The sequence below is a fragment of the Condylura cristata genome, unplaced genomic scaffold, assembly GCF_000260355.1.
Source record: "Condylura cristata isolate star-nosed mole 26May11 unplaced genomic scaffold, ConCri1.0 scaffold00018, whole genome shotgun sequence".
Classification (NCBI taxonomy): Eukaryota; Metazoa; Chordata; class Mammalia; order Eulipotyphla; family Talpidae; genus Condylura; species Condylura cristata.
In genome coordinates this window covers 8,690,851-8,706,532 of record NW_004567119.1, presented here as the reverse complement: position 1 = coordinate 8,706,532, position 15,682 = coordinate 8,690,851, and the positions used below count along the sequence as shown (strand labels likewise).

The 15,682-nt window shown below is 43.9% G+C and overlaps 1 protein-coding gene across 1 annotated transcript in view; it reads right to left on the bottom strand.

The window, feature by feature from the left end:
* Window positions 1–15,682, bottom strand: part of ARHGAP10 (Rho GTPase activating protein 10) — a 220,674-nt gene that overhangs the window by 102,485 nt on the left and 102,507 nt on the right. Inside the window, exons 11-13 of the mRNA XM_004685315.2 lie at window positions 8,355–8,436; window positions 6,127–6,172; window positions 3,956–4,021 (exon numbers count right to left, since the gene is read on the bottom strand). Coding sequence (XP_004685372.1) covers window positions 3,956–4,021; window positions 6,127–6,172; window positions 8,355–8,436 — 194 coding nt within the window. The remainder of the gene's footprint in view (window positions 1–3,955; window positions 4,022–6,126; window positions 6,173–8,354; window positions 8,437–15,682) is intronic.

Below are 15,682 nucleotides of genomic sequence, written 5' to 3'. Positions count from 1 at the left end.
GTTTTCACATTCCTGCAATGTCCTGTGGTAACAGGGTGGTCCCTAGGAAAAGGGGAAGTTCCAGGTTCCCTGCCCCACCCAAAGGAGGGTGGAGCTGAGCAGAGAAAAAGGAGAGAAGAGAAGGAAAATGAGAAGAAAAGAAGGAAGCTGGATGGAGAACAAGAAGGAGACCTGAGGAAGCCACGTGGAGCAGCAAGCATGTAAGAAAGAAACCCCAGAAGGAGGGTGGGGCAGGGTACCTGGAACTTCCCCTTTTCTTAGGGACCACCCTGTTACATTATTTCCAGCAAGGTCAAGATAAGGGAGGAAGGGTTACCCTAGTAAACAGCTTAAAAACCATGGGAGGCTTTCCCCCAAGGGCAAACTACCACCAGGCACAAGTGCACTAGCAGCACCTTGAAGGCTTCTGAATGTGCCTGGAATGTGAGCACCCCTAAAGTGCCAACGTGCTGCCACTGGCCAGCTTGGCCACTCTGTCATTTCTTCTCTCAGCCACACATTTTCGGAGGGTCCTACACTCGTTCCCATGTCATGCCCCCCAAAGGTCTGTGGATCTATGACCTAGGGATGAGCCTGAGACAGCCCTCAAGGCTCCTCTACTCCTCGCAAAGAGGCAACATGTCCTCTCTCCACTCGGTTCCTCTTGGTGGCCCTCTCACGGTCTGCAACGGCAGCTCAGCTACCCACGATGCTGACTCAACAGCACCACAGTGTCCTGGAATCCGTATTCCCCAGAAACACACCTGGGTGGCCCCAATATCTATCGTCAGGTCTGCCGTGGACCCGAGTGTCCCCAATCTCCTCCACTGCCAAAGTAAAACTTGAAAGCTTAATTCCTCACAGAACTCTCATCTTCTATGTCCACCCAACTGCTAGATGTGCAGTTCCTCAGCTGCTAAATCCCTGGAATGTTTCCAGGCTACAGACAAGTCTCTTCCGAACCAGTTGTGGAATATTCCAACCAAGGCTGGATTCAAAGGCTCCTTCTCGTGCAGCCACCCCGCGCAGGGCTATCCTCAGGTTCAGGCCTACCTTTCCCAGGCTGCGGACTCTGTTCTCACCTACCCGCCCGTACTGCCCAGTTCCTTCACAAATAAATCCAGATGCCTGAGTGCCAGCTTCAACTGTTTCTTCGTGCTTCCTTTCCAATCAAGTCTGGCTTACTGCTGTCATACTTGGACTCCACATCTTTGCTGAAGTTTCTCAAAACGCCAAAACAGACTTTCCTATCCTCTAAATCCGGAAAGCCTATTACCCAACTCAGTCCTCAATTAACATCAAATATTCTGCAATCCATCGGCATGCATTCAAACTCTCTTAATCCCTGCAAACTTGTAGCGCTTTTATCACCTGGCATACTTCAGTAGTTTACAGAGCTTTCTATTATCTCCACCACTAATGGAGCAAGGATTAGATGTAAGCGACCTCCCGAGGCCCCACTACACCTGCTGTTGCACAATACACGCCAGTCAGCTGGGTGGTTTCAGATCAGAACCGGGTTTAATGGGATCTGAGTGTAACCTGTTATTGAGGGAAGAAAAGAGTGCTGTGGTATTTTCCTCAGAACTTTTTTAAAAAGAAAAGACCCTTGCATGGCAGGGTACTTTCAACAGGGAGGTAACAAGTGTGTGTGTGTTCCAGCTCTAAAGCACAAGGCGCTCCTCTCCTCCCAGGGCCAAGGTATCTAGCAGGAAAATGCCCAAGAGCCTTTCCCACACGCAGCTCACAGCTGACCCACTAGTTGAGAGCAAATGTGACTCAGTTCAAGGCCAGGGTGTCACTTGCTGGTGCAAAGCCCTCCGGGGCCATTTTCCTCTGACAAGGCCACCAGAAGCTGTAAGGTCTCCGGGATGAGCAAATCCTCCCACTGAAGGCCTGGGTGTGAGAGGGCTCTTTGCTGTTGCAGGCCACAGACACATGCAGGTTTCTTACAGCAGCAACATAGACTAGCTTTGGGCTAACGCATAAGGTTGAACTATAGCACACAACAATGTCAACAGCCATCACAGCAGATTTGGGGAACATCATGAATAGCAATGTTCTAGTTTTAAAAAAAAGATTTACTCAGACAAGAACTGGGGCCAGGCCAGAGGTGTGTGGGGTGAGAGGATTCACCAAAAACAAAGTGGGGAGCAGAACAGGCAGATCAACTGAGATACACTGCTGAGGGGAGCAGCAGCTGACACAGGAGAGGTCCGCTGGGCCCTGTGGGTCAGCTCCCTGCCAGGGCTCGAACTCGTGCTGCAGTGGCTGTGGCCAGCTTCACAATGCTGCGCCTTAACCCGTCGTACCACCAGGGAGGCCCAAGGGCAGTATTCTTAATGGAAAGAACTTCCAGATTTAGGACAAATGCCTTAGAGTCTACAAGGTTCCATATCACTTTTAATAATATGATCCAACTCTTGATTCCTTTAACTCTAGTTTTCACCCACTACTCCATTAAAAGCAAAGACTTGAGTAATGAGTGATTTAAAAACATTTTTTGCTTTTTGCTGTTAAATGGGAAAATCTAACTTAAGATGTGCAGACTCTTCTGTTAAAAGTAGGCAATGATTTACTACTTATGTTAAAAAATACATTCAATCATGCAGCGTCTACATATCCATTCAATGTACTTAACAATCCATAAACCACATGTATCTCTAAGAAAATATTCTAGATAGATCTGTATCTGCTCAGGCAGAATCAAGTCATGTAAAACACTGCTTTTTGGAAATAATCTCTCAAAATAATAAGCATGCAAGTGATATAATTAAGGCTTTTAAGCAGTTCAAGAGTAACAAAAGTATAATCAACGAAGTGGGAGTCTTAGAAATCCCAGCAATTTTTTCAAAATTTTGCAAATTTTTAAAGCACTGGGAAAAATGAAGGCATTTGAGTGAAAATCTGTCACAGTCTGAACTGTCATTGTGGAAGTCAGGAAGAAAGGCTTTCTACGGTTTGAGTTTTTATTAGAGATGGGCAGATCCCCAAATCATAAAACAGCTCGTATTCATCTGTTATCCAGCACTCTTACTCACAGGTGGCATCCTGGCTTTGTAACAAAGACCTTGTCGGGCCAGGACATACATTATAGGAGAGTGAATTAGATATTCAATTTATCCTTGTTTTCCTAAGTCTCTAAGTAAAAAGAAAGTCCATTTCCAGAAAGAGACTAGTTTGTAAGTCTGCTGGATGGCGACAGGAACTAAAAGTGAAAGGCTCTGAGCTTCTGGATGAGGGAAGGATTCATTTTCTTTACATTTAAAATGGAAACAACCCAAATATTTATCAACAGGTGGATGAATCAGCAAATTGAAGCATTTCCCACATAATGGATACTTCCTAGCAATAAAGAGAAGTGAGCTGAGGATGTACCCAGCAAGAAGCAGCTCAGTATCAGATAAATAAAGAAGCACGACTTTGTGCATGAGTGTATGAGCAGAAACAGCTTTAAACAGAAAAATAAAAAGTGGTTCATTGTGCCAAGGGTCGAGGGGAGAGAGTTTCTGGGGGGAGATGGAAATCTGACGGTGATGGTCGATACAGAGCTACACACGCTGCTCAAAGCTCATCAATTTATACGATTAAATCGTAGCTGTCTGTATGTAAATTATACCAACAAAACTGATTTTGTTAATAGAGGCCAATGAGAGAGCTGGCAATGGGAGTGTATTCATGGTACGTGAGCACGAAGTAGTTAGGCCTGGGAGCTCAACCCCGCTGGTCCTCTTAATGACAGGCATTTCAGCAATAATTTCATGTTTCAATGCTGGCAGAAATACGTTAAGTAAAAAGGAAAATCACACCCTGTCACTGTAAACAAGCCACTGAGTATCAGACACCATGGATGTGCATTTTGCATTAACTTTTTTCATTCTACAACACTTAACTTTGCAATAAGCCTTTTGAATAACTCTTAAGAGCCTACATACCAAGAAGCCTTTCAGGAATACGTGATTCAGATAAATGTTACCTCGTGTTTCAACAGCACTGATGCATTTTTTGAGAATTGTGAATCCCATCTTATCCAACTGTGCACCTAAAAGAAATATAGTATAAAATATATATATAAAATATGAGGCACATACTTATGTTTCCTTACAAAATAGAAAAAAAAAACCTATTTCAATCTGGTTTTTATTTTACAATTTAAACAAAAGGAAATTCATCACTAGTGAATCCCAGCAAACATCTCAGGGAGGGATTAATACCGATCTTTCTGAAACTCTTCCAAGAAACAGAAGGGAGTATCTCCACACTCATTTTACAAGGTTAGCATCACTCTGATTCCAAAGACACAAGAAAAAAAAGGTCATGGGCCCACAGCTCTGATGAAAATAGATGTAAATATTCCTAAGAAAAGTTAAGCCAAGTAATTCAACAGAACATTAAAGGGACCTTACACCATGACCAAATGGTATTTATTTCAGGGAGGCAAGGGTGGTTCACATCCACAAACCAATCGATACATGCACCACCATTAATAAAAAAGGTAAAAATCATGAGCATCTCCACAGATACAAAGAAATATACATATGACAAAGTCAGCATTCATCTCGATCTAAAATTCACCAAAATTCCAGAAACAGTTTTTTTCTTTTCTAATTTATATTGTAAAAGTTCTTAAATTACTAACATGACTACTTCTGGTAAACTGGGGAGAAAATATGCAAAGTATTAAATGGTAAATCATGTATACAATTAAAAATCAATGCTACCTCAATAAAAAAAGTAATTAATATTATAAACAAGTATTATTTGAGCCAGGAACTTCAAAAAGAATTCCATAATTTATACCATGCTTAAAGTTTCTTAAATATTTTATTATTTTCATAATGAATTTAAACCAGATGATTCATATGAAAAGATTATTTTGAAAATATTTCCTTTTATTCTTCATATAGACACCTGCCTATGATTAGGCTAGTATATGAATACCCTAATAAAAGACAGTTCTTGTTTCAAAAATAAAATTAAAAAAATGAATACTTTAGTCTGTGTTCAGAACTAGGGAACAGTAATATTAACGCTTGGCTCTCAGAGAAGATGACGTGAACAATCCATGAATAAAAACTTTGTAGGTTTAACCCTAAGCTGGAAGAGAATTTTAATGAGGAAAATTGGCAGTGATGTACTGTTTAAGGATTCACTATGCCAACATTTTATAAAATGCCAGTGTTTCTTTCTGATTAGCAAAAATATTTTCCTTTAGGAGGCATATTTTTATTTCTCTATTAAAAAATAAGAATGAAAAGACAAAACGGAGAAAAAGGGGGGGAGAGAGGGAAAAGCAAGTTAACAAAAGGAAATGAGGAAATCAGAAGAGAGACATTCAGAAGTGCTTGAGGAGGTTGCCAACCTCCCACAGCCGGGTCAATTTCCAGACCAGGGCTGGAGATCTGTGTGGGTTCAGCCAGGGCTGCTCTAAAGGTAGACACAGCGGAATAACTTTGAAAACAGGTGCTACATGACAATGTTTGCAAACTATGGACATGTGACAACTGAAACTTCAATTTCTGCAAAAATAGCAAAAAGAAATTTATAAACAAAACCAGCAAATCTGACTGTAGTTTTATCTCACTGAAAATCCAGCAGTAGTTAGCGGCACATACTCAGCGGCACATACCACACCTCTGAGGTTACTGTCCCAGAGCATCGAGATAAGCTGGTTGTTGTGTGTGGCGATTTTCAAGGCGCAGTGATATACTACATGCACAGCCCATACCAGAGAATACCAGGAGAAAAGATCAAGGGCCAAGGTGAAGAGGGGACCTGTCTCGTCCTCCCCACGGACACTGAAAGTCTGAAACTGATGTGTTTACGGCACTAAAAATCCAGTGGCACTTAAACCACCTAACACAATTATATGGCTACATATATAAATTTATCTAAACACACACACACATGCACATACATATCAAAGTGAATTGTAGGCAAGGATTTAAATAAAGGTTCGGAGATGGGAAGGGCTCATGAGGTTACAGAGTTCAGAAAGTCTGAGGAGTCCCTGCAGATAAAAGAAGACACATGATACTGGGGGGACCAGCTCAAGAGAGGTTGCAGGGAGTGAGCACCCAGCTAAAGTTGGACATCACGATGAAAATGAAGTTATGAGAACAGACATTTTTATAAATTTGCACTTACTTCCTTCTGGCCTTGGGGTGATGGCTCTATGAAAGCTTTGGTACAGCTAGTAAAAGAGAAAACAGCATTTTTAACAAATCAATGTAAACAATTCAAATAGGCTTGCCTATGACCCCACCAAAAAAAATAAATAGACCAATATTAATCCTACACTATCGTGTGCTCAAATACAAAGGACAAAAAGAGGCTTCAAGTATTCCCTGTGCCTCGGACTGCGGGAAACTTAAGTCGTTGAAACAGGATGAAGGGAACGTGATTCTTGATGCTTCAGGAAGTTACTAAGGTTATGAAAATTCAAAATGTGGGCCTTCTGGGTGGAGAATGATGAAGAAATATGCTGCATTCTCACCAATAAAATGAAGTTCATTTTCTCACCGTTCCTAAAATCTGTTGTCTACATAAGAAAGAAATGATCCCTGCCCACGATTTAAATAACTACACTGGAAACGGCTAAGTGGCAACGCAGGCTCTCTCTAAGCATCCCAGTGCGGGTCCAGTATTTGCAGGTGTAGACAGAGCACCTGGAGGAAATGCACCATCCCTGAACACACTCACTTACATACAGAGCTCGGTATTTTCTTTCCACAGACGTGTCTTAGTCTGTACATGTCCAATTACTTACTTGGCTCTTAATAGAAAAAGAGGCGCTTTAGATGCCTTCAAATTGGGGGTCTGGGGCACTGACACAGTGAAGGACAGGTGTATACTTTCAGTGGTGAGCTGAATGTAGCACAAATACAGGTCGATTCTCAAAGATGAGACAATTCCATAATACAAGCTGACCTCAATTTAAATCAAAGCACTGTACAGCCTTTGCTACTTTGGCAACAGAATGATTTGTCCGTGACTTGGTCACGTGACTTTGTTATGCAAATTCACTTTCCAAAGCATTTCTCAAGTCACTGGGGATTTACAAGTCAGTGTCTTCTCTTTACTAGAGGAAGTCAGTAGGATCTGTTTTGGATCTCCGTAACTATTAATGCTCTAAGTACTCTTGACTCACCACTGAAAATTCCAAGAACAAGAATAGGGAGATACAAATTTAGGAGGTTAAATGTAGGTCACATATAATAAAAGGATACACACAGGTGACTGCTTTGTTTTTCTCCCAAGAGTGATACTGTCAAAATACTTAATGTGGGCTTTCATGTTTCAGCTGCCACCACTACTGCAGCCCAGTCTCTTTGCCAGTTAAGTTCTCATCAGCCTCTCCCAGTGCTACAACGTATTGTTAGCTCTATTCTGACACCTCTTCTACTTTTCAAATCACATCCTTCGCCTTCATTGAAACCTGACTGGGGACTATGTGAAGGACCACAGGTGTTTCGCTGGGGAGTGTGGTGACAAAGATCTAAGAGGTGTGCACCTGTACCTCTGAGTAATTCACCGTGTTGTAAATTATTATTTTACCATGTTGTCAAATAACAGACTGTGACATGTTATCTCACTAAATATATACATAATATATATTTTAAAAATTAAAAATAATAAACCCTGCTGAAAAGACCCACACTTTCTCGATAAGCCTGTCTGGTACCTGCAGGCAGTCACTAGAGCCATAATATGTATGCAGAGTTTGTTTAACTAGGTTCTGTGTCTTTTCCATAGTGATCCTCAGTCCCTAAACGCACTGCATGAGCTGTGCGAGTCTCAGCTCCCAGACGCTTCAAACCCACAAGTGAAAGTGCTGCTCGAGTCAGTGGAAGGCAGGTGGCCTCCTGTGCTCTGAAGCAACATCACTGCCTTTCCTTTACTCCTCCAGCTCTCTGGAGACAGAGACCCAACTGTGACGACAACTGGATACTGCACAGCGTAAACCAGGCTGAGCCACAAATGGTCAAATCAAGGGAAATAACTACAGCAGTCATTTCTGATAGTGCCGATCCAGCTTCTTACCTACAGCTCCATCTGCACTGAGAGCAAATGAATGGCAAGCATTTACTGTGTCCATCATTCCGAACACTACCAAAAGGAAAGAAGAAACTGAGAAGTCGGCTGACTTCCTCAAAGACAAAGTCCAGAAAAATGAAAAGATCTAATGCTGTACCAATCTTTGTGCTCTACCTCAAAGCAAATCATGACAAGACTCAGTGTTTCCAAGATGAATTCAAATACCCATTTCAGCAGGGAATGGTTTTTCAAATACGACAAAGTAAAATCAACATAAACATGAATGCAAGTCAATTCTAAAAGGCTCGAAATAAAACCCAGCCACTGATTATCGTTACCGCTTCTTTTCCGCCCAGGGCTTCCAACCACTGCTTCCTTTCCTCTTCTGAAAATGCCTGCAACGTCAAGGAAACTCCAGGCCTGAAAGACACACCACATATCAGGTTAGCCTTTGGCTGTTCAAAGAAAAACCTATTCTCTATTTACCAGATTTTTGGTGAGCTTAGATATTAAATTGTGTTCTATTATTATCATTGTGTTGGAATATATATAAAATATTTGCCACTGTAACTATTTCTTTTTAAAGATTGTTTTATTTATGCATGCAAGAAGTGGGGTACAGGCCAGAGGACAGGAGCTGTGGGTGATGAGAGGATTCACCAGTTCAATGTGGGGAGTAGAACAGGCAGATCGACGAAGTACATTGCTGAGGGGAGCAGCAGGCAGGTCCAGAGAGGTTTGCTGTGCCACGTGGGTCAGCTCGCTGGCTGGGGATCGAACTTGAGCTACAGAAAGCTTCACAGTGCTGCATTCTTATGCCACCAGGGAGGCCCACCTTAACCATTTGTCATTATACAACTCAGCAGTACTAAGTACATTCCTATTACTGATCAAACCCATCATCAGGATATTTCATCTTGCAAAACTAAAACTCTATGAACTGAGCAACTTCCACAGAGCCCTGGCCCTGTCCTCCCGCACCTGCAAGCCACCCTCTCCCAGGCTGTGTCCGTAATGCTTCAGTGGAAGCACCCCGTATTTGGCTTTAAGGGGCTGGCTTATTTCACAGAGTGGAATGTCCTCATTTTCCATCTTGTAGCATGGGCCAAAATTTCCTTCCTTAAGGAAGAATTCCATTTCTCCAAAGAAAGGCATACAGAAAAGAAGCACATGTAAAGATGCTCCTCCTCACTGATCATCAGGAAAACGAAAATTTATTTTTTATAAGATTTATTTATTTATGCATACGTAACTGGGGTACAGGCCAGAAGTGCAGGGGCAGTGAGAGGATTCACCGGAGACGAAGTGAGAGTGGAGGGCAGAACAGGCAGAATGAACAAGTACTCTGCTGAGGGGAGCAGCGGGCGAGATCAGAGAGGTCTGCTGTGCCATGGGGGTCTCCACCCCAGCCGGGGATTAGCTCATGCTGAGGCGGCTTTGGCTAGCTTCGTAGTGCTGTGCTTTAACCTAGTGCTGCGCTTTAACCCACCACAGCACCAGGGAGGGCCCAGAAATGAAAATTTAAACCAGATTAAGATACCACTTCACATTCATGAGAATGCTCCATACAGAGTAAAACAAAAGCCACAAACCCAGGCAGTCTTGGTGAGATGTGAAGGAAAAGGAAGCTTCTCCGTATGCGATGGGAATGGAGACTGGCCCGGCCTCTATCAAAAACAGCTGCAGGGTATCTCAAAATATTAAAAATAGATCTACCATCTCCAGCGATCCCACACCAAGGATCTACCCGCAGAAAGCAAAAACACCAACTCAAACACACGCCTGCACCCCTGTGCTCACTGCCACGGGTCTAACAACAGTCAAGTAATGGAAACAACCCAACAGTTAGTTATGCCCCAGGACACAGGAGTGGATTACGAAGATGTAAAATATATACACAACTGACATGCTCGGCTATTTAAAAAAGATGAAATCTTGCTATTTGCAGCATGGCCAGAACTGGAGGGGATTACGCTAAGCACAGTAAGTCAGAAAGTGATAAATACCAGATGATTCCACTCAAATGTGGAATACAGAGAAACAAAAGAAAGGGACACACTAAACTAAAGCAAAACACACCCTGGAAATCTGACCGTAGAATTTAAACTTTTAAAGGAAGTGGGTGGGGGCTGGGCAGCAAGCTGGGAGCGGGCCCAACCCACCACGCTGGAGGCTGATGGGCGCCTCGATGGCCGCACGGTAACAGACCTGTGAAGGTGCGAACCTACTCCCCTAAATCACATCAAGGTGTTGTAAACCAACATCACAATTTAAAAAAAAATTGGCAGGAAAAATAAGAACTTTCAACCCCATCCCCACAAACGTCCCTAAAGCGGAGAGGGCCGGAGGGTGAACACAGTCACCAAGGAGCACGGAGGGAACCATCCCCACCGGGTGAAACCCTGTAAAAATCCCTGGGATCGGAGAATTTCTAAGCTGCTGATCTCATGGCGTCGCTGGTGGGGGGGTGTCACCCCCTGAAAGGACACGGACGCCTCCTCCCCCTAACTTCGTTGTATGTAGCTTCCTCTGCTGCACGTTGTGTTCAGTAGCATGCCCTCTGCAACGCACTGGTGCAGTTCATTTCCGTCTCCCTCAGTTTGGGGACTGTTCCCGCCGACTGCTGCCAACTCTCCACTAGTGCAGGTGGGCGAGGAGCGAGCAGAGGACCCGGCCTTGCCACTGCCGTGTCTGGGGGAGGGCCGTCCGCAGAGCCCGCCCTCGGCCCTGACGTCTGCACTAGTGCTGGTGAAGGTCAGGGCTGAGTCAAGTCAGAGGACGAGCGACTGGCTGGGGAACAAGACACTGGGGAAGAGGAGTGGGAGAAACAGACTCCTCACACTGGCTCCGCGGTGACTCTATTTTTGACTTGTGTGTGCAGTGGCCACACTGACTGCATAGCAGCTGCTCATGGCGAGTTCTCACCAGCCCACGGGACTCTCCTTCCTCACACCCTCCCCACTGCTCTCGTCCCTGCCTCTCTCTGTGAGGTGCATGACGTGGCAGTGACGATTACGTTACTTATAGATGAAATGCATGCTGATTATCACCCAGGCATGGACGAGTAAACCATAGTTATTTTCAGCCACCCCAGGCCCTATTACCCACTTAGTGTGTTTCCTGACTTTGTTTGTAAGACCCTGTGATGACCCTCAGGGCCAACTGCCGGTTTTCCCAGTTCAGTTTATTCCAGCATTTGCGATTCAGCTAGAAATTTCTGAGAAGAAATACTAGGTAGAAAAGCCATTAATCATCCCAGTTACCCAGCTACAGACGGTTTCGCAAAGGAAACAAGTTGTATGTATTTGATCAAAGGTTATTAGAAATATGGCATTAAGGGAATTCGTTATACAAATTCCATGTAAGGCAAGGAATTGAAGGGAATACACATGGAAAGAGAAAACTGGAAGTGAAAGCAGATGCTGAAATCGAAAGTAAATATTAGTTCCCATTTGCTATTGAATATACTTTTTGCAAGTTACCACTTCTTATATCTAACAACTAGATAATCTTTTTCAATCAAAGCAAGCTATAAGAGTCAACGGTATCTCAGTAATCACTACAATCTTTCTGATGTAGTGTATGAAATATCCCCAAGCAAATGAATAAGCAGAGCTCCCAAGGCCCCCACAGGCGCTAAGCCATGTGATGGGAAGCACAGAAGAAGTTATTTGCTGAAAGTTCACTATAAAATTCAACAGCTACATGTGCTAGGCTGTTGTCCACCATTTTCCCCAGATTATCATATTTGTGGAGAAACCACCTTTAATTCCCACACCCCACTCCACAGCTGCACATGGCTCCTGCACCTCCCCACAGTGGGGAACCCACGCTGTCCAGTCCCTTCGCCCTAGGGGAAGAGAATGCAGGCTCCCCTTTTCCTAGCTCTACACACAGCCTTGCACCCTTTGGGAGCAAGAATCAAGACAGCCAAGCTGCTTAAACATGCTCCACTGGACAATGAGATTTTGAGCCTCACTAACGCACACTGGGCACAGGACTGAGAGCTAAAATGTGAGGGAAAGCTTCAGTCAAAATGCCAGGTTTTCTCTAAATCAGTGAAGTAATAAAACAACATTTACACATGAGCATCTTCAGTCTGCCATAATGTTCAACTCTTGTAAAGAATTAAAAAATCTCTAGAAAGTTCTAAATAGGACTATATTGAAGAGTAATATTACTACTTCAATCCAAAAAAAAGCTGTATTTATTAAATGTCAACTATGTAATTAAGTGAATCAAGGTATAAGATACAAAAAATGAGATGTGATAAAAAGAGGATCGGGCCCTCCCTGGTGGCACAGCGGGTTAAAGCGCTGCACTGAGAAGCTTAAGCCACTTCTGCATGAGTTCAATTCCCGCCTGCCCGGGAGGAGCACCACATGGTGAGGCAGACCTCTCCTGACTCGCCTGCTGCTCCCCTCAGCAGTGTACTGCGTCGATCTGCCTGTTCTGCTCCCCACTCTGTCTCTGGTGAATCCTCTCACCCTCCACATCTCTGGCCTGTACCCCAGTTCTATATGAATAAATAAATCTTAAAAAAAAAAAAGAGGGTCGACTGCTTCTTTGTCCAGGAATGTTGAAACTAGCAGAGAAAACAGGACACAAATGGCAGCCTCTGGCATGAGAAGATTAACATGGGATGTATATCCAGTAAATCAAGTGATGCACAAATGTCTAAGGCTTTAGACCTTGCCCAGCCCTCCCTCCCCACCCCCCCCCAAACCGGGTCAGTGACTATTCACAGAATACCACATCATGTGCTGGGCACTGGGCTGGATGCACAGTACAAAAAGAGCTACTGTCTAGCAGAGAAAGCAGAATGGCAACAAGCTACAATCCATTCAACTGCTCTGCGCCAAGCACGTAAAGGACTCGCAGTCACTGTCAATGGCAGAAGCCAGCTGCCCAGCAGATAAGGATAGAACCTGGAAAATAAAGGTGCCGAACTTCACCGTGTTCAGTCACTGAGGTCAAGAATGTGCCTGATCCACTGGCCACACCAGAGTCTGCAATTGCCGTGGGAATAAACAAGAGGGATGGTGCGACGCCACTTAGGCTGCCCTGGGCAAGGGGCACTGAAGCTGAGGCCTCACGCATGAGTGCGCCAGGGTAGAGCCACAAGGCTTTCTGCTTCCCTCTACAATGCTCCATCGATGTGTGAAGACAAGTGACCGTTGCTAAGGGGACATGGCTGCATCTTCTCAAACCAGATGACGCTTGGATCAGCAGAGATACACAGGTACGAGAAAGAATGTCACCGGGAACTTGGAGCACAGAAGATAGCAGGGGGTGATGGCGCATGGAAAGAGTCATGAACCAATCAGATACTGAAGAGGGGAAAAGCACTGTGAGGCTTCAGCTGGGACAGCCACACACAGGTGGGTAAAGACCCAATGTGGCGCGGACACGGGTGTGGGGGTGGCGCCTGGCCCAGCACACTGACACGGAATGCCACGAGAATGCCACGAGCGAGGAGGAGAAATGGATCACCTACAAGGACAGGTTTCTATTTCTGTTTACATTCTGACAAATAATAGCAGTAACTCAAAACAATTCCACTTGTGAAAATGAATTCATCAACTACACATTCTTCACAACGCTTCACACTCAAACGCGTTAAAGGATCAGCCACAAGCATTACATAAGGCTGGGCTCCCCTCCCATCGCCAAGGCGGCTCACATGTACCCCATTTCCCAAGACACACCCTCTGAACACTGGGGGGGGAGGGACTCAGCACCCAGAAACATTTTAACTATTTTACGTCTCTCAGGTTTCTGTCCTTGATAATCAATTGCTAGGAAACCAGTAAGCAAAAATAAAACTTGGAGAAGGCACGTTTTAAACAAGAGTCTTAAAAACATCTCACTGGTAAGCCAAACTAAAAATTCTTCAGCTTTTGAAAACAAAAAGAATTTTAAAAAAAGACATTTTATTAATAAAACTGAATGGCTCTAAGAACACAGTAAATCCAAGGAAACTGTACGACGTGGTGATTTAGTCACATTGACATAAAGACGATCACATCTCCACTCCATGGTGGAGTTAAGGTTGAACAAGTCCAGCGATGGCACGAGCAGAAGTTCTCGTTCGGGGCTTGTGGAGCATTACATAGGTCCAACCACGGTGCACCATTCTCTAATTCATAGAATTATTCCCTTCAAGCAGACGAAGAGCCGAGGCCCTGTCACGCCAGGCACTGTGCTAAGCTCCGAATAACTCGGGAAGCACCCCAGGCAAAGTTGACTCCGTGAAAACAAAGGCAACAGTATTTAATTTTCATGAAGAAAAACACGGACCAGGTGTAAGAGAACAACTTGCCAGCATAGTCTGTCCTTGCAGAAAGCTGTGTGAGCTGCAGAACTTAACACTGAGAACCGAAATCTGAAGAAACACTTAGGCTAAACAGGTTGTGCTCTTAAATCAGCATCTCGACCTCTCGTCGTTCACTCATTTATTTTTGCCAAATGTGCTATTGTGCACCAGACAGGATGGCAGGAGGCCCCAGGGCGCGAGGCAGGCTAAGGACCCAGGCTCTGTTTTCTACATGCCACCCCACGGCCATCCTCTTTTGACTGAAAAAATTTTTTAAGATTTATTTATTTATGCATACAGAACTGGGTACAAGCCAGAAGTGCAGGGTCAGTCAGAGTATTCACCAGAGACAGAGTTGGGAGCAGAACAGGCCAAATGACTGCTGAGGGGAGCAGTGGGCAGGTCAGGAGAGGTCTGCTGGGTCATGTGGGTCACCTCCGGGGCAGGCGGGGATCGAACTCACACTGAAGTGGCTTTAGCTTCTCAGTGCTGTGTTTTAACCCGCTGCGCCATCAGGGAGGGTCCCTTGACTGCAAATTTTTAATGTTTAATTCTACCAAAGCATATGGAGGACATGTGTTTTTTCCTTTTATTCTAACAGGAGAGATCAATGAGTGTGGGAAGCAAAAAATGTATCTAAGAAGACACAGTGGAGGAAGCAGCCACACTTATGAGTTGTTGAGTAATGAGCTGTTACTCAACAGATACTAAGGGAAAAAACTAAGCAGCAGATACCAAAACTTAGGCTGGTGCTATTAGAATTGTTCTCGTGCTTTCAAATGCAGGTCATGAGTAAATTTTATCATGAAAGGGAGAATGTGGTAGAGTCCAATGAGACATTGTTAAAAGTGACAGAAATGGTAAAGGAAGCTAGTGAAAAAATTTAAAGTAGAAATATGAATGAATCACACATTTTTCCAGAGATGATAAAAGTATGTTGCTTGGCTGTAGTGAGGGTGAAGACTTCACAATAGCTTCTCTCTTCTACCCACCCAAAAGATGTCTCAAATAGAGTAAGCTGATAATGGTATAATCAGAAGGATTATTTTCTACAATAAAAATGAATTCCAATTATTAATCATTAGAGAACTGCTCTTATAATGTAAAACACTGGAGTCATCAAAACTATAGATATTTTAAAAAACTACGTTTGCATTGAAGATGCAGAAAACAAGACCATTTGGGGAGAGAAGACACACACATGTACTTTCATTCTTTGTGAAGCCACAGGACCAAGCAGCAGCCATCATAGAGGAGACCACAGAATTTTAACAAAGTTTTAAAGTAGAGAGTAGTGCTGGTGTGATGGTTTAGAATCCTCAGAAGACCTAGACACAGGAGTCTAAAGCA